Source organism: Polypterus senegalus, chromosome 11 (genome assembly GCF_016835505.1).
Source record: "Polypterus senegalus isolate Bchr_013 chromosome 11, ASM1683550v1, whole genome shotgun sequence".
NCBI classification, from domain to species: Eukaryota; Metazoa; Chordata; class Cladistia; order Polypteriformes; family Polypteridae; genus Polypterus; species Polypterus senegalus.
The window spans coordinates 94,103,520-94,130,153 of NC_053164.1; the positions used below are offsets into that span (position 1 = coordinate 94,103,520).

At 39.1% G+C, this 26,634-nt stretch overlaps 1 protein-coding gene across 5 annotated transcripts in view; it reads left to right on the forward strand.

Annotated features, from left to right (window-relative positions):
• The window catches only part of LOC120539317, a 36,400-nt gene that overhangs the window by 8,451 nt on the left and 1,315 nt on the right, over positions 1 to 26,634 (forward strand). Inside the window, exons 3-11 of one of the 5 annotated variants that reach the window (XM_039769271.1) lie at positions 4,586 to 5,014; positions 5,891 to 6,322; positions 8,055 to 8,090; positions 9,368 to 9,835; positions 11,113 to 11,544; positions 13,274 to 13,309; positions 14,588 to 15,058; positions 17,051 to 17,482; positions 19,151 to 19,933. In XM_039769271.1, coding sequence (XP_039625205.1) covers positions 4,586 to 5,014; positions 5,891 to 6,322; positions 8,055 to 8,090; positions 9,368 to 9,835; positions 11,113 to 11,544; positions 13,274 to 13,309; positions 14,588 to 15,058; positions 17,051 to 17,482; positions 19,151 to 19,221 — 2,807 coding nt within the window. In that variant the 3' untranslated portion in view covers positions 19,222 to 19,933. Of the gene's footprint in view, positions 1 to 4,585; positions 5,015 to 5,890; positions 6,323 to 8,054; positions 8,091 to 9,367; positions 9,836 to 11,112; positions 11,569 to 12,843; positions 13,242 to 13,273; positions 13,310 to 14,587; positions 15,059 to 17,050; positions 17,483 to 19,150; positions 19,934 to 26,374; positions 26,411 to 26,634 lie in introns of those variants that run through there. The other 4 variants (XM_039769272.1, XM_039769273.1, XM_039769275.1 and 1 more) reach the window with 4 other exon arrangements.

Below are 26,634 nucleotides of genomic sequence, written 5' to 3' on the forward strand. Positions count from 1 at the left end.
GTCAAGTTTTGCTATTTCATATTAAATCATAGACAATTAGAAGGTTGCAAACAACATTCAGTGGGAACCAGTGCAGCTGAAGGAAATGCCACTTATGCATTAGAGAGTAAGCTATAAGTGCAGATCCTTTTCGATTGGACATTTTCAGTTATAGAATAAGGATCAGAGAGCAGACAGCCACTTAGCCACATTAAAATCCATGAAATGTGACTCTAAGAGGATATTTATGTATGTTTCACAATAACTTTAAAAACTACATATATACTGTATATCCATAGAAAAATCATAATTTAGAAAAAAAAAATTCTAAAAACTGGCATATCCTACAATAAACAAATTTATGTGTTATAAAAAAAAACAGATTAAGCAGATTATTATAAACATTCTACAGGATAAAATAGAATGATATATAAATGTATATTTAAGTTTAAAGGGAATAAGGTATATAAGAGACAAAAAAATCACCTAGAGCTTGAATTTAATACACTGCATAATTTAATCACATGGTGATTTAATTTTTGTTATTATGGCAGAATACCTAGGATGCTGTTTGGCAAATGACCAAGCAAAAAGAAAGAAGTGGCAAAGATGATTGGCAAGAGGTCATAAGACTCTTTGACCAAAATAAGAAGCAGACTATAGTCCCTAATCATGGAAGCTGGGCACATGTTTTTCCTGCCATTAATCTCATGCTTAGTCAATAAAGACATTGTCACTGATACAGATGATTGGGAATGTGTTGCCTTTGAAATGAATAGCTGAAGAACTCCCTAAATAATCTAGACCTTTAAAGGCTGCTAAAGGCACAGGGGTGCAAAGACACTTATCAGAGTTCTCATTACTTTTCACTGTACAATTAACCATTATGTATTATTTTTTCTTTTACAGATATGTGCTAAAGCACCCTGAGACAGCCCCCCTGTATATTTATCATTTATATGCAGTACATATCCCCTCTTGTTTGCCATATTTTATTCCTTTCACTGCAAATCTTTTTCACATTCACAACATTTAGGACTTTTCAACTATGACATTTAAACTCAGCAGTTAAATTGTGCTGTGTATTGTTTGGTTAGTGAAATGTACTGCCATTGTGAGCAGTAAAATAGGCTACTGTGGCAGCCTAATCATAAATGTCTATTGTGCCTAATATAAGTGCACTTCATCATGATGATGTGAACAGCCATCAGCCATTACAAACTTTCACTCTTTATGTTATTAAACTAAATAACTACTATGTTGTTAAACTAAAATTGTAATATTCTTCATATAGCATTGTGGAAATAAATATTTCTATATTTAATACAAATACCTAACTGGTTACAGGGGTATGGTGATGCTGGTAATACTTGAAAGTGGCTGATAATAAAGTTTAAAGGTGGATCCTTTTGGGGACATGTTCTGCTTCTGAGTGAGATGCCACTTCAAAAGTAGAAGGAAAGGTCACAAGCAAGGAGCTGAAGACAAGCATCAGGTTTTTGACAGATGATTGTATGGTTAAGAAAATCAACCATGAAATCAAAATTGATAAGTGAAGATCATGGGAAAAATCATGAGTACGTAATGCACATGGTAGATTGGTGCTCGAATATCCAGAGCAGCCAAAATGAAACAGTATTGTTAGGCACCAGCATAGCTAAACGAGAAACAGAAGTTAAAAACCAGGAACATTAAGTAATAAAATATCACAAGGAGATTTTCACAAAATATAGACAACTCCAAAAGACAGAGTGATTCATTACGGCTGAAAGCCATATTAAATACCCTCACCCCATGCACCACATCTAATGCTAAGTAATATTTGAAGGTAATTTGGTAATTATCTGCACTTCTGTGATAATTTAGTTTGAGTTGGCTGTACAGCTTTCCCTGCACAAATGTGAAAACATAATGTCTCTGTGGTAACAGTGGTAAAGCTTGGATCTTGATCAGTCAGTTTCTTCTGTTGTCTTCTAGGAGTAAACATGCGCACTCAGCTATCTGTTAGTACCAAAGAGGAGCAGTGAGCAATAATCCACATTTTATGAGATGAAGGTGTACCGGGTTTCAAAATCCATAGAGGGCATTCTGCACAATGTGCAGACAGTATGAGGAAGTCGGGAGTGGCAGAGAAGTATGTAAGAGTTATACAGGATATGTACGAGGGAAGTGTGACAGTGGTGAGAACTGCAGTAGGAGTGATGGATGCATTCAAGTTGGAAGTGGGATTACATCAGGGATCGGCTCTGATACCTTTCTTATTTACAATGGTGATGGACAGGTAGACAAGCGAGATTAGACAGGAGTCCCCGTGGACTATGATGTTTGCTGATGACGTTGTGATCTGTAGCGATAGTAGGGAGCAGGTTGAGGAGACCCTGGAGAGGTGGAGATATGCTCTAGAGAGGAGAGGCATGAAGGACAGTAGGAACAAGACAGAATACATGTGTGTAAATGAGAGGGAGGTCAGTGGAATGGTGAGGATGCAGGGAGTTGAGTTGGCGAAGGTGGATGAGTTTAAATAATTGGGATCAACAGTACAGAGTAATGGGGATTGTGGAAGAGAGGTGAAAAAGAGTGCAGGAAGAGTGGAGTGGGTGGAGAAGAGTGTCAGGAGTCATTTGTGACAGACGGATATCAGCAAGAGTGAAAGGGAAGGTCAACAGGATGGTAGTGAGACCAGTTATGTTATATGGGTTGGAGACGGTGGCACTGACCAGAAAGCAGGAGACAGAATTGGAGGTGGCAGAGTTAAAGATGTTAAGATTTGCATTGAGTGTGACAAGGATGGACAGGATTAGAAATGAGTACTTTAGAGGGTCAGCTCAAGTTGGACGGTTGGGAGACAAAGTCAGAGAGGCAAGATTACGTTGATTTGGATATGTGCAGAGGAGAGATGCTGGGTATATTGGGAGAAGGATGCTAAGGATAGAGCTGCCAGGTAAGAGGAAAACACGAAGGCCTAAGAGAAGATGTATGGATGTGGTGAGAGAAGACATGCAGGTGATGGGTGTAACAGAACAAGATGCAGAGGACAGGACGATATGGAAAAAGATGATCCGCTATGGAAACCCGTAACGGGAGCAGCCGAAAGAAGAAGATGAAGAAAGTGTTTACAAATAGATTAAGAGGTTAGAAAATGGGCGGACAATTGTTAAACATAAAGAAGGTGATGGACACCCGTCCACATCCACAACCAACAACACTGAACAAGTCTATACCACAATTTTGATGAACCAATGAGGATTTTGGCCCCTGAGCACAGTGGTGCTAACTCCTAGAAAACAACAAGAAAACCTGTCAAATCAAGGTCAAACCTTTACCACTGTGACCACAGATAAACAATGTTTCCACATGTACATGGGAAAAGCTTAACCCAAACAAAATTTTCACAAAAGTGCAGGTAGTTGTTGGTTTATTCGTGAAAACAGTGTAAACTGAGAGGCACAGTTATATCACAGAAAGGTGGTCTCAAGTTAAGAATGCAAGAAATGTGTGACAAAAAGAAGTTTCAATACAATGTCAAATGTCCGTTTGAAACTTTTCTATCAAAGAATATGCTTTTTTGCAGTCACTCAATGAAAGTGTTAATAGAGGCTTGGGCTCGGTTTGTGCTGCCTGTACAAACCTTAAGGGTTTGCAATAGGGATGGTCACTATGATCGGTAATTTCTGTGAACTACTCGTATATACTGGATCTTATTAGTTTGTTCATTGATTTATATTATTTCAGGTAATAATTTACAAGCTATATTGCTTTAAGTTATGAATTCCTTTACTCCCGGCACAGTGTGTCCTGCAAACACAGTCTATGTATTTTTCATTACATTTTAAAATAGAAGATGCTGCAGCACCTTTTATAAAGCACAGCAGAATGTCTGAATGACAAGGAAATGAAAATGTACCTCTAACAAAGTTACCACTTACTCATGTCTGTGCTGACAATTAACACCTAATGCATAGGTTTGGGACGTGGGTGGAAACAGGAGTACTCACAGAAAATTCACATTATTAAAATCAAACCCTGCAACTGTACACAAACAAGTAATACCAGGATGGGAATTTAATCCAGAAGTCTAGAACTGGTAAGCAATATTGCTAACCATTGTGCTACCATAAATCAGGTATCATTGTGTTGCTTCAGTGAGTTAGGCTAGTAATTAATTATTTTGTGGCACCATAACCACAAGGGCTCACCAATAGCCAGTTACCTTTAGCACATTCATGCACATTATCCAGTTGAAGTGCTGTGTTTTGTCATCTCTTCCAGATGTTGTTATGCAGCAGCTGTCCAATTTGGAATAGCCACATGCCACCTTAACCTGAACAGCTTGTAAGCTGCTACAAACTGGCCAGTCAAGTATACTTGACTGATTTAAAGGCACCACATACGATCTGGCAATTAATTGTAAACAGTGATATGTCAGCACACTATTTGCAGTATGTTTACAGAATACTAAAAACAAGATATTCATCTCCACAATTCCAAAGATTATGAAAAAACAGCAGAATGGAATAAAACTGCAAGATTATGGAGGTAATTTGAACTCTTTCTTAAAAAAAATACCTTAATTATTTTAAATGTCACTCTTTCTTTATCTCAACAGCCAATTTAGGCCCTCTGGCATGCCTTGTTAACACAGATAAATGGTTAACCTTCACAGCAGACAATGGAAAGTTGTGGTGCAGCAAGAATTGTAAAGGTGATGCTTGTAAAATTGGGGTGGAGAGCGAATATGATGATGCACTCTGCAAGTACAAAGCATCATTTAGTAAGAGTGGCAACATTCTGCTGCAGGACAGACGGGGTATGTACCTCTGCAGAAGTCCAGAGAATTCCACTCAATACATCCAAGCTACTAAGCACCATCCTGATGCCTCCTGTGAATTTGAAGTCTCTGTAATGAATGGAAAGGTGCTCTTCAAAGCTGATAATGGCAAGATGCTAAGCAGAATCTTCCATGATTTGTCCGACAACATAGAGGCAGAAAAAAATTCCCCAGATGTGTTCTGCAAGTTTACTGTCAGTACTGGAGGTGAGTTATGGGTAACCATGTTATGAAGTTATATAACAATTTGCAAATTACCTGTAAATAAGTTTAAAAAAAAGGTTATTTCTGTTCTCGGTTTACTCAGATATATTGGACTTTATTTGTCAGACAACTCAAAGATGCTGCCCTCTAAGTAACTAAAAAATGCCACTGATGTCAATGGTTCAGTACCTGTCTTTAGTAAGGAAACTGCTGTGAAAAATGTACTGTATATTAATAAATAAGAATAATTTGCCAAGTACTTTCAAAGAGGCACACTGTTCAAAGTCTACCCATACCATTGTTAATAACATCTCTACCCATCTTTTCAGTTTCCAATACAGGCACAACACTGAAAACAAACCTGGATGGGAGGCCATTCCACAACAGCATACAATCACATTATTTCATTTTAGAGTCACCAGTTCCACAAATCTGGATATAGAGAGGAGGCAGAAGAGAATTCAGAAGAGCATAGGAAAGCATTCAAGTTCTAAGGAAATAGTCACCAGCTTCGTTATCTAATATATAAGCTTAGAGCTGTGAGGCAAACACTATACACTATACTGTATCCTATACAAGTATTTATGTCTCAAATAATAAGAAAACAAGTATTAGCAAATAATGCCTGTTTTAAAACCCACCTATCGCCATATTTCATGTTTCGGTTTGCCATGATAGTCACATCATGCCACTTTAATTTCAATGGTAATCACTTTGGTAGAATATACTATCTTTAAGCAGCTTAGCATTGATATTAAAGACAAACTTTGTCATCTATCCATTTACCTATCCAGTATACAGAAGTTTGTAGTTTGATCTTTCATATCTTTGTTGAGGAACACTTGTGTCTATATTAAATGTGTATTTTTTCTCATACAGTGGACAATGTAGGCCCACTGGCATGTTACATTGATACAGAGAAACTGGTAACATTTGTGGCTGATAATGGAAAGTTTTGGTGCAACACCATTTGTAAAGATGACACGTGTAGAATTCAGGTGGATGAAAAATATGACGACACACAGTGCAAGTATAAGGTATCTCAGGCCAGGAGTGGCAAGATTCTGCTGCAGGACAGACGGGGTATGTACCTCTGCAGAAGTCCAGAGTATTCCATTCAATACATTCAAGCTGCAAAGCACCACCCTGATGCCTCCTGCGAATTTGAAGTTTCTGAGATGGATGGAAAGGTGCTCTTCAAAGCTGACAATGGCAAGATGCTAAGCAGAATCCTTCGGGGCTCGCAGGACAACATTGAGGCAGAAAAAGCTTCTCCAGATGTGTTCTGCAAATTTACTGTCCAGAGTGGAGGTAACACTGGACGTGACACTGGAGGTAAGTCATTCAGAACTTTAGTACAAAATTTAGATAAACTATTTAGTCAGTTTAGTGCTGCAGTGGTAGCACGGCCGGCTCACAACAGTCCTTCCTGTGTGGAGAATGCATGTTCTCTCCATTTCCATAGGAGTTTCTTCCGGCTGCTCTGGTTTCCTCCCACGGTCCAAAGACACACAGGAAAGGTGGAATGGTGATGATAAATTGCTCCTTGTGTCTGTGTGTTCATCCTGCAATAGCCGTGCGCCCAAAGCTTGCTGGGTTAAAATCCAGCTTCCCCAAGATGCTGCTCAGGATAAAGTGGGTTTAGAGAATGGGCAGGGTTAAATAATTTACTTGAATAAGTGTAAAAATGCTACTTTTGTTCATTTTGCTCAGAGAAAACTTAATTTTACAAGGTAAAACATTTTTGTATTAAAAGATGTTGCTCCTAGACTGACTAGAGACATCCCATTTCTATCAGTGACTGGGCTCCTGACTTTATTGAGCAAGTACAGGGACTTGAAAAATGTGGCCTGTTAACTAAGAACAGTGTGTAAAAAATTTCAAAGTGGAAAATCGCAGAACTGTCCCACCTATATCATATATACAGCCAGATAACCTACATTTAAAAATATCTGTCCTTCTATCAATTTTTTTTAACTCACTGCTTTCAGTACAGCGGTGGTCACAGGTAGCCAGAGTCTATATTGATTACATGCACAAAACAAAAAAAATCAGCCCTAGACAGAATGGCTGTCCATACCAGGGTACTTTTGTAATGTGTCAAATTAGAGACATCAGTTATGCTAATATGCATGTCTTTGGGACGTCAGAGGAAACTGGGAAGAACTCAGAAAACACAGGAGACAATTAAAATCCCATGCAGACAACAACCAGTTTGGGGATCTAACACACATTCCTGGAGTTATGGGACAAAAGTGATAAAACACTGCACTGCCCCTTCAATGTGACGGATGCATCCTGAAAATAAAGGAACAAGTGTTATCAAACACCACACCATTTTACAACCCAACAAGTAATAAATTTAATATGTCTATTTGCTATGACACAATTATGTTCAAATACCATATCTATGGTAATTACTTTGGAGAGGATGCATAAATCTTGAAGTATAGTCTAATATTAATCTGGCTTTATGATGACTGATTTTGCCGTCTTTCCAATTGTTTGCATATTATCTAAAACTACAAATTCAAGTATGTCATACCTTTATTGTGCAAACCCCTCATATCAATATTAAATGCACATAACATGCGTTTCTTTCTCTCTTACAGTGGACAATGTGAGTTCTTTGGCAAATATTATTGGTTCAGAGAAATGGCTAACAATTGTGGCTGATAATGGAAAGTACTGGTGCAACAATCTTTGTACACAAGTAGCATGTATAATTCAAGTGGTTGAAACCTATGATGAACTACGCTGCAGGTATAAAGCATCTCACGCCAGGAATGGTAAGATTCTGCTGCAGGATATGCGGGGTATGTACCTCTGTAGAAGTCCTAAGTATTCCATTCAATACATCCAACCTGCAAAGCACCACCCTGATGCCTCCTGCGAATTTGAAGTTTCTGAGATGGATGGAAAGGTGCTCTTCAAAGCTGATAATGGCAAGATGCTAAGCAGAATCCTTCGGGGCTCGAGGACAACATTGAGGCAGAAAAAGCTTCTCCAGATGTGTTCTGCAAATTTACTGTCCAGAGTGGAGGTAACACTGGAGGTAACACTGGACGTGACACTGGAGGTAAGTCATTCAGAACTTTAGTACAAAATTTAGATAAACTATTTAGTCAGTTTAGTGCTGCAGTGGTAGCACGGCCGGCTCACAACAGTCCTTCCTGTGTGGAGAATGCATGTTCTCTCCATTTCCATAGGAGTTTCTTCCGGCTGCTCTGGTTTCCTCCCACGGTCCAAAGACACACAGGAAAGGTGGAATGGTGATGATAAATTGCTCCTTGTGTCTGTGTGTTCATCCTGCAATAGCCGTGCGCCCAAAGCTTGCTGGGTTAAAATCCAGCTTCCCCAAGATGCTGCTCAGGATAAAGTGGGTTTAGAGAATGGGCAGGGTTAAATAATTTACTTGAATCAGTGTAAAAATGCTACTTTTGTTCATTTTGCTCAGAGAAAACTTAATTTTACAAGGTAAAACATTTTTGTATTAAAAGATGTTGCTCCTAGACTGACTAGAAACATCCCATTTCTATCAGTGACTGGGCTCCTGACTTTATTGAGCAAGTACAGGGACTTGAAAAATGTGGCCTGTTAACTAAGAACAGTGTGTAAAAAATTTCAAAGTGGCAAATCGCAGAACAGTCCCACCTATATCATATATACAGCCAGATAACCTACATTTAAAAATATCTGTCCTTCTATCAATTTTTTTTAACTCACTGCTTTCAGTACAGCGGTGGTCACAGGTAGCCAGAGTCTATATTGATTACGTGCACAAAACAAAAAAAATCAGCCCTAGACAGAATGGCTGTCCATACCAGGGTACTTTCGTAATGTGTCAAATTAGAGACATCAGTTATGCTAATATGCATGTCTTTGGGACGTCAGAGGAAACTGGGAAGAACTCAGAAAACACAGAAGACAATTAAAATCCCATGCAGACAACAACCAGTTTGGGGATCTAACACACATTCCTGGAGTTATGGGACAAAAGTGATAAAACACTGCACTGCCCCTTCAATGTGACGGATGCATCCTGAAAATAAAGGAACAAGTGTTATCAAACACCACACCATTTTACAACCCAACAAGTAATAAATTTCATATGTCTATTTGCTATGACACAATTATGTTCAAATACCATATCCATGGTAATTACTTTGGAGAGGATGCATAAATCTTGAAGTATAGTCTAATATTAAACTGGCTTTATGATGACTGATTTTGCCATCTTTCCAATTGTTTGCATATTATCTAAAACTACAAATTCAAGTATGTCATACCTTTATTGTGCAAACCCCTCATATCAATATTAAATTCACATAACATGTGTTTCTTTCTCTCTTACAGTGGACAATGTGAGTTCTTTGGCAAATATTATTGGTTCAGAGAAATGGCTAACAATTGTGGCTGATAATGGAAAGTACTGGTGCAACAATCTTTGTACACAAGTAGCATGTAGAATTCAAGTGGTTGAAACCTATGATGAACTACGCTGCAGGTATAAAGTGTCTCACGCCAGGAATGGTAAGATTCTGCTGCAGGATATGCGGGGTATGTACCTCTGCAGAAGTCCGGAGTATTCCATTCAATACATCCAAGCTGCAAAGCACCACCCTGATGCCTCCTGCGAATTTGAAGTTTCTGAGATGGATGGAAAGGTGCTCTTCAAAGCTGACAATGGCAAGATGCTAAGCAGAATCCTTCGGGGCTCGCAGGACAACATTGAGGCAGAAAAAGCTTCTCCAGATGTGTTCTGCAAATTTACTGTCCAGAGTGGAGGGAACACTGGAGGTAACACTGGACGTGACACTGGAGGTAAGTCATTCAGAACTTTAGTACAAAATTTAGATAAACTATTTAGTCAGTTTAGTGCTGCAGTGGTAGCACGGCCGGCTCACAACAGTCCTTCCTGTGTGGAGAATGCATGTTCTCTCCATTTCCGTAGGAGTTTCTTCCGGCTGCTCTTGTTTCCTCCCACGGTCCAAAGACACACAGGAAAGGTGGAATGGTGATGATAAATTTCTCCTTGTGCCTGTGTGTTCATCCTGCAATAGCCGTGCGCCCAAAGCTTGCTGGGTTAAAATCCAGCTTCCCCAAGATGCTGCTCAGGATAAAGTGGGTTTAGAGAATGGGCAGGGTTAAATAATTTACTTGAATAAGTGTAAAAATGCTACTTTTGTTCATTTTGCTCAGAGAAAACTTAATTTTACAAGGTAAAACATTTTTGTATTGAAAGATGTTGCTCCTAGACTGACTAGAGACATCCCATTTCTATCAGTGACTGGGCTCCTGACTTTATTGAGCAAGTACAGGGACTTGAAAATGTGGCCTGTTAACTAAGAACAGTGTGTAAAAAATTTTCAAAGTGGAAAATCGCAGAACAGTCCCACCTATATCATATATACAGCCAGATAACCTACATTTAAAAATATCTGTCCTTCTATCAATTTTTTTTAACTCACTGCTTTCAGTACAGCGGTGGTCACAGGTAGCCAGAGTCTATATTGATTACGTGCACAAAACAAAAAAAATCAGCCCTAGACAGAATGGCTGTCCATACCAGGGTACTTTCGTAATGTCTCAAATTAGAGACATCAGTTATGCTAATATGCATGTCTTTGGGATGTCAGAGGAAACTGGGAAGAACTCAGAAAACACAAAAGACAATTAAAATCCCATGCAGACAACAACCAGTTTGGGGATCTAACACACATTCCTGGAGTTATGGGACAAAAGTGATAAAACACTGCACTGCCCCTTCAATGTGACGGATGCATCCTGAAAATAAAGGAACAAGTGTTATCAAACACCACACCATTTTACAACCCAACAAGTAATAAATTTCATATGTCTATTTGCTATGACACAATTATGTTCAAATACCATATCCATGGTAATTACTTTGGAGAGGATGCATAAATCTTGAAGTATAGTCTAATATTAAACTGGCTTTATGATGACTGATTTTGCCGTCTTTCCAATTGTTTGCATATTATCTAAAACTACAAATTCAAGTATGTCATACCTTTATTGTGCAAACCCCTCATATCAATATTAAATGCACATAACATGCGTTTCTTTCTCTCTTACAGTGGACAATGTGAGTTCTTTGGCAAATATTATTGGTTCAGAGAAATGGCTAACAATTGTGGCTGATAATGGAAAGTACTGGTGCAACAATCTTTGTACACAAGTAGCATGTATAATTCAAGTGGTTGAAACCTATGATGAACTACGCTGCAGGTATAAAGCGTCTCACACCAGGAGTGGCAAGATTCTGCTGCAGGACAGATTGGGTATGTACCTCTGTAGAAGTCCGAAGTATTCCATTCAATACATCCAAGCTGCAAAGCACCACCCTGATGCCTCCTGCGAATTTGAAGTTTCTGAGATGGATGGAAAGGTGCTCTTCAAAGCTGACAATGGCAAGATGCTAAGCAGAATCCTTCGGGGCTCGCAGGACAACATTGAGGCAGAAAAAGCTTCTCCAGATGTGTTCTGCAAATTTACTGTCCAGAGTGGAGGTAACACTGGACGTGACACTGGAGGTAAGTCATTCAGAACTTTAGTACAAAATTTAGATAAACTATTTAGTCAGTTTAGTGCTGCAGTGGTAGCACGGCCGGCTCACAACAGTCCTTCCTGTGTGGAGAATGCATGTTCTCTCCATTTCCATAGGAGTTTCTTCCGGCTGCTCTGGTTTCCTCCCACGGTCCAAAGACACACAGGAAAGGTGGAATGGTGATGATAAATTGCTCCTTGTGTCTGTGTGTTCATCCTGCAATAGCCGTGCCCAAAGCTTGCTGGGTTAAAATCCAGCTTCCCCAAGATGCTGCTCAGGATAAAGTGGGTTTAGAGAATGGGCAGGGTTAAATAATTTACTTGAATCAGTGTAAAAATGCTACTTTTGTTCATTTTGCTCAGAGAAAACTTAATTTTACAAGGTAAAACATTTTTGTATTAAAAGATGTTGCTCCTAGACTGACTAGAAACATCCCATTTCTATCAGTGACTGGGCTCCTGACTTTATTGAGCAAGTACAGGGACTTGAAAAATGTGGCCTGTTAACTAAGAACAGTGTGTAAAAAATTTCAAAGTGGCAAATCGCAGAACAGTCCCACCTATATCATATATACAGCCAGATAACCTACATTTAAAAATATCTGTCCTTCTATCAATTTTTTTTAACTCACTGCTTTCAGTACAGCGGTGGTCACAGGTAGCCAGAGTCTATATTGATTACGTGCACAAAACAAAAAAAATCAGCCCTAGACAGAATGGCTGTCCATACCAGGGTACTTTCGTAATGTGTCAAATTAGAGACATCAGTTATGCTAATATGCATGTCTTTGGGACGTCAGAGGAAACTGGGAAGAACTCAGAAAACACAGAAGACAATTAAAATCCCATGCAGACAACAACCAGTTTGGGGATCTAACACACATTCCTGGAGTTATGGGACAAAAGTGATAAAACACTGCACTGCCCCTTCAATGTGACGGATGCATCCTGAAAATAAAGGAACAAGTGTTATCAAACACCACACCATTTTACAACCCAACAAGTACTGAATTTAATATGTCTATTTGCTATGACACAATTATGTTCAAATACCATATCTATGGTAATTACTTTGGAGAGGATGCATAAATCTTGAAGTATAGTCTAATATTAATCTGGCTTTATGATGACTGATTTTGCCGTCTTTCCAATTGTTTGCATATTATCTAAAACTACAAATTCAAGTATGTCATACCTTTATTGTGCAAACCCCTCATATCAATATTAAATGCACATAACATGCGTTTCTTTCTCTCTTACAGTGGACAATGTGAGTTCTTTGGCAAATATTATTGGTTCAGAGAAATGGCTAACAATTGTGGCTGATAATGGAAAGTACTGGTGCAACAATCTTTGTACACAAGTAGCATGTAGAATTCAAGTGGTTGAAACCTATGATGAACTACGCTGCAGGTATAAAGCGTCTCACACCAGGAGTGGCAAGATTCTGCTGCAGGACAGATTGGGTATGTACCTCTGTAGAAGTCCGGAGTATTCCATTCAATACATCCAAGCTGCAAAGCACCACCCTGATGCCTCCTGCGAATTTGAAGTTTCTGAGATGGATGGAAAGGTGCTCTTCAAAGCTGACAATGGCAAGATGCTAAGCAGAATCCTTCGGGGCTCAGGACAACATTGAGGCAGAAAAAGCTTCTCCAGATGTGTTCTGCAAATTTACTGTCCAGAGTGGAGATAACACTGGACGTGACACTGGACGTGACACTGGAGGTAAGTCATTCAGAACTTTAGTACAAAATTTAGATAAACTATTTAGTCAGTTTAGTGCTGCAGTGGTAGCACGGCCGGCTCACAACAGTCCTTCCTGTGTGGAGAATGCATGTTCTCTCCATTTCCATAGGAGTTTCTTCCGGCTGCTCTTGTTTCCTCCCACGGTCCAAAGACACACAGGAAAGGTGGAATGGTGATGATAAATTTCTCCTTGTGCCTGTGTGTTCATCCTGCAATAGCCGTGCGCCCAAAGCTTGCTGGGTTAAAATCCAGCTTCCCCAAGATGCTGCTCAGGATAAAGTGGGTTTAGAGAATGGGCAGGGTTAAATAATTTACTTGAATAAGTGTAAAAATGCTACTTTTGTTCATTTTGCTCAGAGAAAACTTAATTTTACAAGGTAAAACATTTTTGTATTGAAAGATGTTGCTCCTAGACTGACTAGAGACATCCCATTTCTATCAGTGACTGGGCTTCTGACTTTATTGAGCAAGTACAGGGACTTGAAAATGTGGCCTGTTAACTAAGAACAGTGTGTAAAAAATTTTCAAAGTGGAAAATCGCAGAACAGTCCCACCTATATCATATATACAGCCAGATAACCTACATTTAAAAATATCTGTCCTTCTATCAATTTTTTTTAACTCACTGCTTTCAGTACAGCGGTGGTCACAGGTAGCCAGAGTCTATATTGATTACGTGCACAAAACAAAAAAAATCAGCCCTAGACAGAATGGCTGTCCATACCAGGGTACTTTCGTAATGTGTCAAATTAGAGACATCAGTTATGCTAATATGCATGTCTTTGGGATGTCAGAGGAAACTGGGAAGAACTCAGAAAACACAAAAGACAATTAAAATCCCATGCAGACAAACAACCAGTTTGGGGATCTAACACACATTCCTGGAGTTATGGGACAAAAGTGATAAAACACTGCACTGCCCCTTCAATGTGACGGATGCATCCTGAAAATAAAGGAACAAGTGTTATCAAACACCACACCATTTTACAACCCAACAAGTAATAAATTTCATATGTCTATTTGCTATGACACAATTATGTTCAAATACCATATCCATAGTAATTACTATGGAGAGGATGCATAAATCTTGAAGTATAGTCTAATATTAATCTGGCTTTATGATGACTGATTTTGCCATCTTTCCAATTGTTTGCATATTATCTAAAACTACAAATTCAAGTATGTCATACCTTTATTGTGCAAACCCCTCATATCAATATTAAATGCACATAACATGCGTTTCTTTCTCTCTTACAGTGGACAATGTGAGTTCTTTGGCAAATATTATTGGTTCAGAGAAATGGCTAACAATTGTGGCTGATAATGGAAAGTACTGGTGCAACAATCTTTGTACACAAGTAGCATGTAGAATTCAAGTGGTTGAAACCTATGATGAACTACGCTGCAGGTATAAAGCGTCTCACGCCAGGAATGGTAAGATTCTGCTGCAGGATATGCGGGGTATGTACCTCTGTAGAAGTCCGGATTATTTCATTCAATACATCCAAATTGAATACATCCAAACTGCAAAGCATCACCCTGATGCCTCCTGCGAATTTGAAGTTTCTGAGATGGATGGAAAGGTGCTCTTTAAAGCTGACAATGGCAAGATGCTAAGCAGAATTCTTCGGGGCTGGGATGACAACATTGAGGCAGAAAAAGCTTCTCCAGATGTGTTCTGCAAATTTACTGTCCAGAGTGGAGGTAGCACTGGACGTGACACTGGAGGTAAGTCATTCAGAACTTTAGTACAAAATTTAGATAAACTATTTAGGCAGTTTAGTGCTGCAGTGGTAGCACGGCCGGCTCACAACAGTCCTTCCTGTGTGGAGAATGCATGTTCTCTCCAATTCCATAGGAGTTTCTTCCGGCTGCTCTGGTTTCCTCCCACGGTCCAAAGACACACAGGAAAGGTGGAATGGTGATGATAAATTGCTCCTTGTGTCTGTGTGTTCATCCTGCAATAGCCGTGCGCCCATAGCTTGCTGGGTTAAAATCCAGCTTCCCCAAGATGCTGCTCAGGATAAAGTGGGTTTAGAGAATGGGCAGGGTTAAATAATTTACTTGAATAAGTGTAAAAATGCTACTTTTGTTCATTTTGCTCAGAGAAAACTTAATTTTACAAGGTAAAACATTTTTGTATTAAAAGATGTTGCTCCTAGACTGACTAGAAACATCCCATTTCTATCAGTGACTGGGCTCCTGACTTTATTGAGCAAGTACAGGGACTTGAAAAATGTGGCCTGTTAACTAAGAACAGTGTGTAAAAAATTTCAAAGTGGCAAATCGCAGAACAGTCCCACCTATATCATATATACAGCCAGATAACCTACATTTAAAAATATCTGTCCTTCTATCAATTTTTTTTAACTCACTGCTTTCAGTACAGCGGTGGTCACAGGTAGCCAGAGTCTATATTGATTACGTGCACAAAACAAAAAAAATCAGCCCTAGACAGAATGGCTGTCCATACCAGGGTACTTTCGTAATGTGTCAAATTAGAGACACCAGTTATGCTAATATGCATGTCTTTGGGACGTCAGAGGAAACTGGGAAGAACTCAGAAAACACAGGAGACAATTAAAATCCCATGCAGACAACAACCAGTTTGGGGATCTAACACACATTCCTGGAGTTATGGGACAAAAGTGATACAATACTGCACTGCCCCTTCATTGTGACGGATGCATCCTGAAAATAAAGAAACAAGTTTTATTAAACACCACACCATTTTACAACCCAACAAGTAATAAATTTCATATGTCTATTTGCTATGACACAATTATGTTCAAATACCATATCTATGGTAATTACTTTGGAGAGGATGCATAAATCTTGAAGTATAGTCTAATATTAATCTGGCTTTATGATGACTGATTTTGCCGTCTTTCCAATTGTTTGCATATTATCTAAAACTACAAATTCAAGTTATGTCATACCTTTATTGTGCAAACCCCTCATATCAATATTAAATGCACATAACATGCGTTTCTTTCTCTCTCACAGTGGACAATGTGAGTTCTTTGGCAAATATTATTGGTTCAGAGAAATGGGTAACAATTGTGGCTGATAATGTAAAGTTTTGGTGCCATGAGCTTTGTACAGCTGTGTCGTGCAAAATTAAAGTCAATCATAATTATAATGACACACACTGTAGGCCAGGAATGGGAAGATTCTGGTGCAAGACACAAGAGGCATGTACCTCTGGAGAAGCCTTGAGTATTCCATTAACTACATTTAAGTTACTAAAAACCTGCCTGATTCTTCCTGTGAATTCCGAATTGAAATGATGGATGGAAAGGTGCTCTTCAAAGCTAATAATGGCAAGATGCTAAACAGAATCCTACATGGCTTGGAAGACAATATTGAGGCAGAAGACGACACATTCATTTTTCAAATAATACAGTGTTAATATGAATGATAATACACATTATCAAATATTACACTATTTAAAAAAAATAGACAATAATAAATTTCAAATCTCAATTAGTCATGATATAATTAGGTTTAAATGCCATAATCAGTTGTGAGAGAATAAACAATCTTGGAAGTGTTAGCATTCATCTCACTTTATAATGACTGGCTTTGTTTCTGTTCAGGTACTGATGCATTACAAAGAACTACATAGTCAAGTATTTCAGAACTCTACTTTACAAACCCCTCCTGTTTACAATATATTAAATGTACAGTACACTGTATGTCTTTATTTCTCTTCCACAGTTAAACATGAAAGTCCATTGATATACAGTATTGTTTCAAATAACTGGATAACAATTGTGGCTGATAATGGAAAGTACTGGTGCAACAAGCTTTGTACACAAGTAGCATGTAGAATTCAAGTGGTTGAAACCTATGATGAACTACGCTGCAGGTATAAAGCGTCTCACGCCAGGAATGGTAAGATTCTGCTGCAGGATATGCGGGGTATGTACCTCTGTAGAATTCCTAAGTATTCCATTCAATACATCCAAGCTGCAAAGCACCACCCTGATGCCTCCTGCGAATTTGAAGTTTCTGAGATGGATGGAAAGGTGCTCTTCAAAGCTGACAATGGCAAGATGCTAAGCAGAATTCTTCGGGGCTGGGATGACAACATTGAGGCAGAAAAAGCTTCCCCAGATTTTTTCTGCAAATTTACTGTCAACACTGGGGGTAAGTGGACCACTTTAATATAACATTTGGCTACATAATTTAGACAGCAAACCAAAAATAAGTATTAATATGTTATTTTTATTAATTTTGCTCAGAGAAAATGCACTTTTTCACACATCAGACATTTTTGTATTGAAAATTGTTGCCCTTTGAGTGACTAGAAAGATCTCATTTATGTCAGCAGGTTAATCCCTGGCTTTAGAGAGTACATGAAAGTCACGATGTTAACTTGGGTTGGTGTGTTACAAATTTTCAAAGTATCAAAATGCAATACTGTTTTCTGTAATTATTGTATATGTAACAGTCAAATTGATATTTTATGATAACATGAAATTAAGTTTAGATATTTTAAAATGCTGTTAATATTTTAAGATATCTGAAATTAATTTCCAGAGATCTCAAAATATGTTGTTTTAACATTTTAAGATATCTCAAAATACATTTTTAGAAATCTTAAAAAAAAATAATTTTGGCAAATTTACTGTTCTCTCTCATTGTCAAGTTTAAATGACTAAGCTGCATACAAAATGATAATTGTGTTTTTCATAATACTTTTGTAAAGACTCAAATAAGCTTGGAAATGCTTATGAAAAATATATGATTCATACATCTGTTCAACTCATAATTGTTGATTATATAATCATTTTTCTTTTTACGTGCAAGCGATGGGATCAGGACTCACTCACTATATACTCTACATAAAATAAATGTGATGTGTTAAAAGTAATTGCAATCATTAGTTTTTCAAAATCAGTTGTAGCACTTCAGGATCATTTCTTGTCTCAGCTTGTCTAATAGGAACTTTGGATAGGCTACTAGTCCTTCTCCGGACACGTTTACTCTCACATCTCCATTTGACCATACTGGGCAATTTGTAACATCAAAGAATCTAACCTACATATATTTGGGATGCAGAACAGTTGTACAGTGAAGTGAATTAAGTAATGTAGGGTTGGGTATAACCTTAAGGGCTAATGTATGGCATAAATCAAGAAGAAATCAAAAGGAACATTTTGCGATAAATGGATTCAAAATTACAGAAAGACTGTAAAATCGGCTATAGATGTTTCAGGTAAATCTCAAAGGTTCCTTTCAAATGTATCAGGAAAATGTAATTAGTGAAGGAAGTGTATTGCCCAGATATATGGTCTTTGTATAAAAAATAACAATGTTGATTCCCGTTAAAATGGGAGAGGAAAAGTTAAAAAAATTCAACGCTGAGGAAAGTATGGTGCTATTGTATGAGGTGAAAAATATTTTGTATGTCTGAATAGCACAAAAACAAAAACAACTATGAAGTGAACTGTTTTATTTCAAATGTATAAAAAATTAACTTCAGTATTTTGGGAGTCTGCACTGTTTTCACAGCTAGTGAAAAAGTGAATTAAAAATACAAGTAAAAATAATCTTGGGTAGAGGAAAATAGTGGATAATGAGAAAGTTAAGATATTATAACACAGACATGACATTAACAATTTCTGGTACATAAGAAACTAGGGGGAATTTTTATGAAATAAAAAAAACATTGAAGAGACAAGATTAATTATCAAAGCGAGATAAAACAAGCAATAAAATATTGGATCAACCTGTGGGCTCATCTGAAGCAGCTACCTTAGTGTTGAGTGGAGGCGTTAACATTAACCTTCTCCTCTTTTCTTCCCTCTGTAGCTCAGAGAAGACGCAGGGCAATTGACTCCGCCCCTTCTGGTTTCTCTGCTGCTGAACTGACCACACCATAGTGCAGAGCTCCCTAAAATGTGACAGAAGACATTATTATAGCCAGACAATTTTGTTAACTTCTGCGCTTTCCTTTGTTGTTTATTGTGGTGTGCATAGTAGCACTTTTTTTGTTCTTTTGAGATTAAATTGAATGAGGGAAACTGGGTTGGCACCATAACATTTTCCTGTGAGAACCAGCAGTGCCTTATTCGACCACTACAGGCAATTGTTTCTTTATGTGAGTACAAGGGTTCAGTAAATTTGAGAAATTAATAAAAGTACCTGCTGGCATGTGAAAGAAATTTTCTTTTTGTTTCTATGGCAAAGGTAAATTGTTCCCAGAATTAAAATAGGAACTGTATGACAACTTACAGCACCTGCCTACAAAAAAAACAATAATTGTCTATGGTACTGCAACAGTATACCTTATTAACCTACCTTACCTAATTTCCAGTGCACCTACAAATTTTTTTTGTCTTGAATGGACCACATTTTACAGTAACTAGAAAATGTAATATATTTACTAAACAATGTCTACATATATTATGATATTGCTAAAACTGAGCACTTCACCCAGGTCTGTGACACTGTCCTTGTGGAGGGCACTTCTGCACATCAGTGATCTCTAAAGTTATGTTTTCTAGAGACATGTGCAAATGTTAGAGTTACTCATGGCAAATGAATCTAAAAATGATCATTATTTCTTCTCAAATTAAATTAAAGAGAACCTCACCTGGTGCAGTAATGACAAGACTCACGCCTGGAGGCAGGCCTAAGAAGTGGTGTGTTCCGGTGGCCATGAGACCCATGTAGACGGGTCAGACTCAATCTGAAAAAGCTGAGTCAAAGTGCAACGTGGGTTCACCACCCACTGCATACTAGACCTTGGCTAAGGAAAAAAATTTTAAGAGAGTCGGAATGCCATTTTTCAGGTGGTAAAAGGAGCTGCATCCCATGTAGAAGACTGAAAAATACCAGCTAGGTATAATTGTACTCACCTCTAAGCATACCAATGGCAAAGGAAGCAGATTCCTTGATCAAGGGTGGTCTTTGTCCTACAGAAGAGGCCCCAGTCAGGTACAGGATTACTCACCTCCAAGGAAGTTATGGCAGATTATTTCATATCTCAGGAAGGGGAGGCTACTCTCAGCAGCCTTGGAGAAATGTCCACCTCAACTAGGGGTGAAAAGAGCAGCTTGAGGAACTTGTTAACCGGGTGTAGATCCAACCCTGGAGGAGACAGTCCCAGAAAAATTGTTTGAGGTTGAGTCAATCTCTGGAGATGAGGTCACTTTTATGATTAAATTACTTCAGGACTGGAAGGCTGGAGTGTCATTTCTAATAATTATAAAGGGACAACAAGAGGGTGTGTTCCAATTATCATGGGATAATATTTCTCAGCCTTTTTGGCAAGACATTAGCTACGGCCTTTGAACATAGACTGTCCAATATTTGAGCCTTAGATTCAGGAGGACCAGTGGGTAACCTGTCCTGACACTTAGTGGACATACTTGCACACATAGACGAATAGTCATAGGAGTTTGTCATTTCTGTCTACATATGCATTGTGAACTTGGAAAAAGCTTATGACCATTGCGATCACCAGGGGGCGTTGTGGAACCCTAACCCCAGACACAACCTCACATACACAAGCCCTGATATTAAAAAAGGTATTTTTTTATAAAATATCTTACACAAAGGCTTCAAATGTATAATACATGTAGCACAACACAATTCTTCTCTCTCTTTCCTCTCTTCCACACCTACCAGGTGAATATTGTCCTCCTTCCACCCGAAAGATATCTCTTTTATCTGAGACCTGGGAGTACTTCTGGTACTAGGGCATAGCTCAATCGAAGTACTTCCAGGTCAATTGGAAGCCCCGCAAAGTAGCGACTGTGAATCCTTCAGCTCCCAACTGTTGGCCCCCACAGAACCCAAAAGAGCTGCGTCACTGGACTACAAGTTCAAGCATACCCTGTGAGCATCAGTGTGGAGATCCTAACCCAAAGAAGCCACCACCTAAAGTATTGGGAAAGGAAACATTTAGCAGTGTTCATCTGCCCCAATCCTTCCATTGTACTGGCCTCCTGGCTGGGTAAGGATCCTTGTTCAGCCCTGGCCGGGATACCAGTCCATGTGTGCTGTACTCTGCACCATGTATTCCATAGATAGATAGATAGATAGATAGATAGATAGATAGATAGATAGATAGATAGATAGATAGATAGATAGATAGATAGATAGATATTTGTAAAAAAACATATTGCACATGCTGCTAATTAGAATTATCATGCTTTCACCTTGCACACCCATAAGCAGTCTAATTTAGCAAAGTTAAGTTCAAATGGAAAATTGGTCTGCTACCTCCAGCTCTGTCTCCTGCTTTCTGGTCAGTGTCACCGGCTCCAACCCATATAACATAGCTGGTCTCACTACCGTCCTGTAGACCTTCCCTTTCACTCTTGCTCAGACTCTGGGGAGTCTAATGGTCTGGAATTCCTACAGATTTTATTTTTTTTCTCCAGTCGTCTGGAGTTTTTTTTGTTTTTTCTGTCCACCCTGGCCATTGGACCTTACTCTTATTCTATGTTAATTAATGTTGACTTATTTTATTTTCTTATTGTCTTTTCTTTTTCTATTCTTCATTATGTAAAGCACTTTGAGCTACTTTTTGTATGAAAATGTGCTATATAAATAAATGTTGTTGTTGTTGCTGATACCCGTCTGTCACAAATTACTCCTGACACTCTTCACCACCCATTCCACCCTCTCTTTTTTCACCTGTCTTCCACAATCCCCATTACTCTGTACTGTTGATCCCAAGTATTTAAACTTATCCACCTTCGCCAGCTCTACTCCCTGCATCCTCACCATTCCACTGACCTCCCTCTCATTTACACTCTTGTATTCTGTCTTGTTCCTACTGACCTTCATTCCTCTCCTCTCTAGAGCATATCTCCGCCTCTCCAGGGTCTCCTCAACCTCCTCCCTATTATTGCTACAGATTACAATGTCATCAGCAAACATCGTAGTCCACAGGGTATCCTGTCTTATCTCGTATGACAAACTGTCCATCACCACTGCAAATAAGAAAGGGCTCAGAGCTGATCCCTGATGTAATCCCACCTCCAACTTCAATCCATCCGTCACTCCTACCGCAGACCTCACCACTGTCACACTTCCCTCGTACATATCCTGTACAACTCTTATGTACTTCTCTGCCACTCCGACTTCCTCATACAATACCACAGCTCCTCTCGAGGCACCCTGGCATATGCTTTCTCCAGGTTTCTCCACAAAGACGCAATGCAACTCCTTCCGGCCTTCTCTAAACTTCTCCATCAACATCCTCAGAGCAAACATTGCATCTGTGGTGCTCTTTCTTGGCATGAAACCATACTGCTGCTCAGGAATCATCACCTCACTTCTTAACCTAGCTTCCACTACTCTTTCCTATAACTTCATGCTGTGGCTCATCAATTTTATTCCCCTGTACTTACTGCAGTCCTGCACATCCCTCTTATTCTTAAATATCAGCTCCAGTACACTTCTTCTCCACTCCTCAGGCATCCTCTCACTTTCCAAGATTCCATTAAACAATCTGGTTAAAAACTCCACTGCCATCTCTCCTAAACACCTCCATGCTTCCATACAGTTGTGCTTGAAAGTTTGTGAACCCTTTAGAATTTTCTATATTTATGCATAAATATGACCTAAAACATCATCAGATTTTCACTCAAGTCATAAAAGTAAATAAAGAGAAACCAGTTAAACAAATGAGACAAAAATATTATACTTGGTCATTTATTTATTGAGGAAAATGAATTGAATATTACATATTTGTGAGTGGTAAAAGTATGTGAACCTCTAGGATTAGCAGTTAGTTTGAAGGTGAAATTCGAGTCAGGTGTTATCAATCAATGGGATGACAATCAGGTGTGAGTGGGCACCCTGTATTATTTAAAGAACAGGGATCTATCAAAGTCTGCTCTTCACAACACATGTTTGTGGAAGTGTATCATGGCATGAACAAAGGAGATTTCTGAGGACCTCAGAAAAAGAGTTGTTGATGCTCATCAGGCTGGAAAAGGTTACAAAACCATCTCTAAAGAGTTTGGACTCCACCAATCCACATTCAGACAGATTGTATACAAATGGAGGAAATGCAAGACTATTGTTACCCTCCCCAGGAGTGGTCGACCAACAAAGATCACTCCAAGAGCAAGTCGTGTAATAGTCGGCGAGGTCACAAAGAACCCCAGGGTAACTGCTAAGCAACTGAAGGCCTCTATCACATTGGCTAATGTTCATGTTCATGAGTCCACCATCAGGAGAACACTGAACAACAATGGTGTGCATGGCAGGGTTGCAAGGAGAAAGCCACTGCTCTCCAAAAAAAACATTGCTGCTCGTCTGCAGTTTGCTAAAGATCATGTGGACAAACCAGAAGGCTATTGGAAGAATGTTTTGTGGATGGAGGAGACCAAAATGGAACTTTTTGGTTTAAATAAAAAGTGTTATGTTTGGAGAAAGGAAAACACAGCATTCCAGCATAAGAGCCTTATCCCATCTGTGAACCATGGTGGTGGTAGTATCATGGTTTGGGCCTGTTTTGCTGCATGTGGGCCAGGACGGCTTGCCTTCATTGATGGAACAATGAATTCTGAATTATATCAGAGAATTCTAAAGGAAAATGTCAGGACATCTGTCCATGAAGTGAATCTCAAGAGAAGGTGCATCATGTAGCAAGACAATGGCCCTAAGCACACAAGTCGTTCTACCAAAGAATGGTTAAAGAAGAATAAAGTTAATGTTTTGGAATGGCCAATTTAAAGTCCTGACCTTAATCCAATTGAAATGTTGTGGAAGGACCTGAAGCAAGCAGTTATTGTGAGGAAACCCACCAACATCCCAGAGTTGAAGCTGTTCTGTACGGAGGAATGGGCTAAAATTCCTCCAAGCCAGTGTGCAGGAATGATCAAAAGTTACCGGAAACGTTTAGTTGCAGTTATTGCTGCAAAGGAGGGTCACACCAGATACTGAAAGAAAAGGTTCACATACTTTTGCCATTCACAAATATGTAATACTAGCAAAATACCCGCGCTTCGGAGCGGAGAAGTAGTGTGTTAAAGAAGTTATGAAAAAGAAAAGGAAACATTTTAAAAATAACGTGACATGACTGTCAATGTAATTGTTTTGTCACTGTTATGAGTGTTGCTGTCATCAAGGATTTGATTATCATTATTTCTTTTAATCAGGTTCGTATTTGGAGGACGTATTGTGTTCAAGTTACATTCCGTGTTTGTCAACCATTGTACAGATAACAGGTTTCATTCATCGATTCCTTTGTTACTGCATCAATAAACAGCTCGTCTTCCTCTTTATCTGACACATGACACACTGCATGCAAAGGTGTTTTTACACTGTCTTCCTTTAGCTGGACATTGACTTTTTCCACCGTGTGCTTTGTTTCCGCGGTAGCCGCACTTATGAATATGTTTGGATGTGTCACTCACTTCATATTCTTTTGCGGCCTTCTCAATTGTGTAATGCGTTTTTTGTTCAGCGCTCTTTGGAGCTGTTGCTTTTTGTCTGCGTACTGCGTTCACAGTCAGTTCACGTGTGCCACTCGTTGTACATGCATCGAAGGTTCTCAGCTGTGCTTGTGCTATCTCGTGTGATGTCCACGGCTTTATTTAATGTTAGCTAAGACCCGGCACTTAAAAGTTTCTCTCGCAGTTTCACTGAGTTTGTGCCAAACACCACCCTGACCATGTCATCTTTGTCTGCATAAGCACGGCCCTTCACCCGTGAATATTTAGCGGTAGAGTGTTTCTATTGGATTGCCAGTGACGGACGGCGTTATATGGGCAGACACTCAATTACGTGGGGGGCGTGACAATGAGGGATGTAACTCCACCTCACACAGCGACCGAGCTGCGGCTATGGCCGGTACATATGTACATAAGTAGGCTCCAGTTATGACCGTTACGCGTAGAATTGAGTGAGTGAGTGAGTGAGTGAGTGAGTGAGTGAGTCAGTCAGTCAGTCAGTCAGTCAGTCAGTCAGTCAGTCAGGGCTTTGCCATTTATTAGTATAGATGAGAATAATTTGCCAAGTATTTTCAAAGAGGCACACTGTTCAAAGTCTGCCCATACCATTGTTAATAACATCTCTACCCATCTTTTCAGTTTCGAATACAGGCACAACACTGAAAACAAACCTGGATGGGAAGCCATTCCACAACAGCATACAATCACATTATTTCATTTTAGAGTCACCAGTTCCACAGATCTGGATATAGAGAGGAGGCAGAAGAGAATTCAGAAGAGCATAGGAAAGCATTCAAGTTCTAAGGAAATAGTCACCAGCTTCGTTATCTAATATATAAGCTTGGAGCTGTGAGGCAAGCACTATACACTATACTGTATCCTATACAAGTATTTATGTTTCAAAGAATAAGAAAACAAGTATTAGCAAATAATGCCTGTTTTAACAACCCACCTATCGCCATATTTCATGTTTCGGTTTGCCATGATAGTCACATCATGCCACTTTAATTTCAATGGTAATCACTTTGGTAGAATGTACTATCTTTAAGCAGCTTAGCATTAATATTAAAGACAAACTTTGTCATCTATCCATTTACCTATCCAGTATACAGAAGTATGTAGTTTGATCTTTCATATCTTTGTTGAGGAACACTTGTGTCTATATTAAATGTGTATTTTTTTCTCTCATACAGCGGACAATGTAGGCCCACTGGCATGTTAATTTGATACAGAGAAACTGGTAACAATTGTGGCAGATAATGGAAAGTTTTGGTGCAACGCCATTTGTAAAGATGACACGTGTAGAATTCAGGTGGATGAAAAATATGACGACACATAGTGCAAGTATAAGGTATCTCAGGCCAGGAGTGGCAAGATTCTGCTGCAGGACAGACGGGGTATGTACCTCTGCAGAAGTCCGGAGTATTCCATTCAATACATCCAAGCTACTAAGCGCCAGCCTGATACCTCCTGCGAATTTCAAGTTTCTAAGATGGATGGAAAGGTGCTCTTCAAAGCTGATTATGGCAAGATGCTAAGCAGAATCCTTCGGAGCTCGCAGGACAACATGGAGGCAGAAAAAGCTTCTCCAGATGTGTTCTGGAGGTCGACAGTGGAGGTAACACTGGAGGTAACACTGGACGTGACACTGGAGGTAAGTCATTCACAACTTTAGTACAAAATTTAGTTAAGCTATTTAGACAGTTTAGTGCTGCAGTGATAGCACTGCCGCCTCACAACAAGAAATCAAGGGTTCAAGTCCCTTGTCTTTCCTGTGTGGAGAATGCATTTTCTCTCCATTTTCATAGGAGTTTCTTCCGGGTGTTCTGGTTTCCTCCCACAGTCCAAAGACATGCAGGAAAGGTGGAATGGTGATGA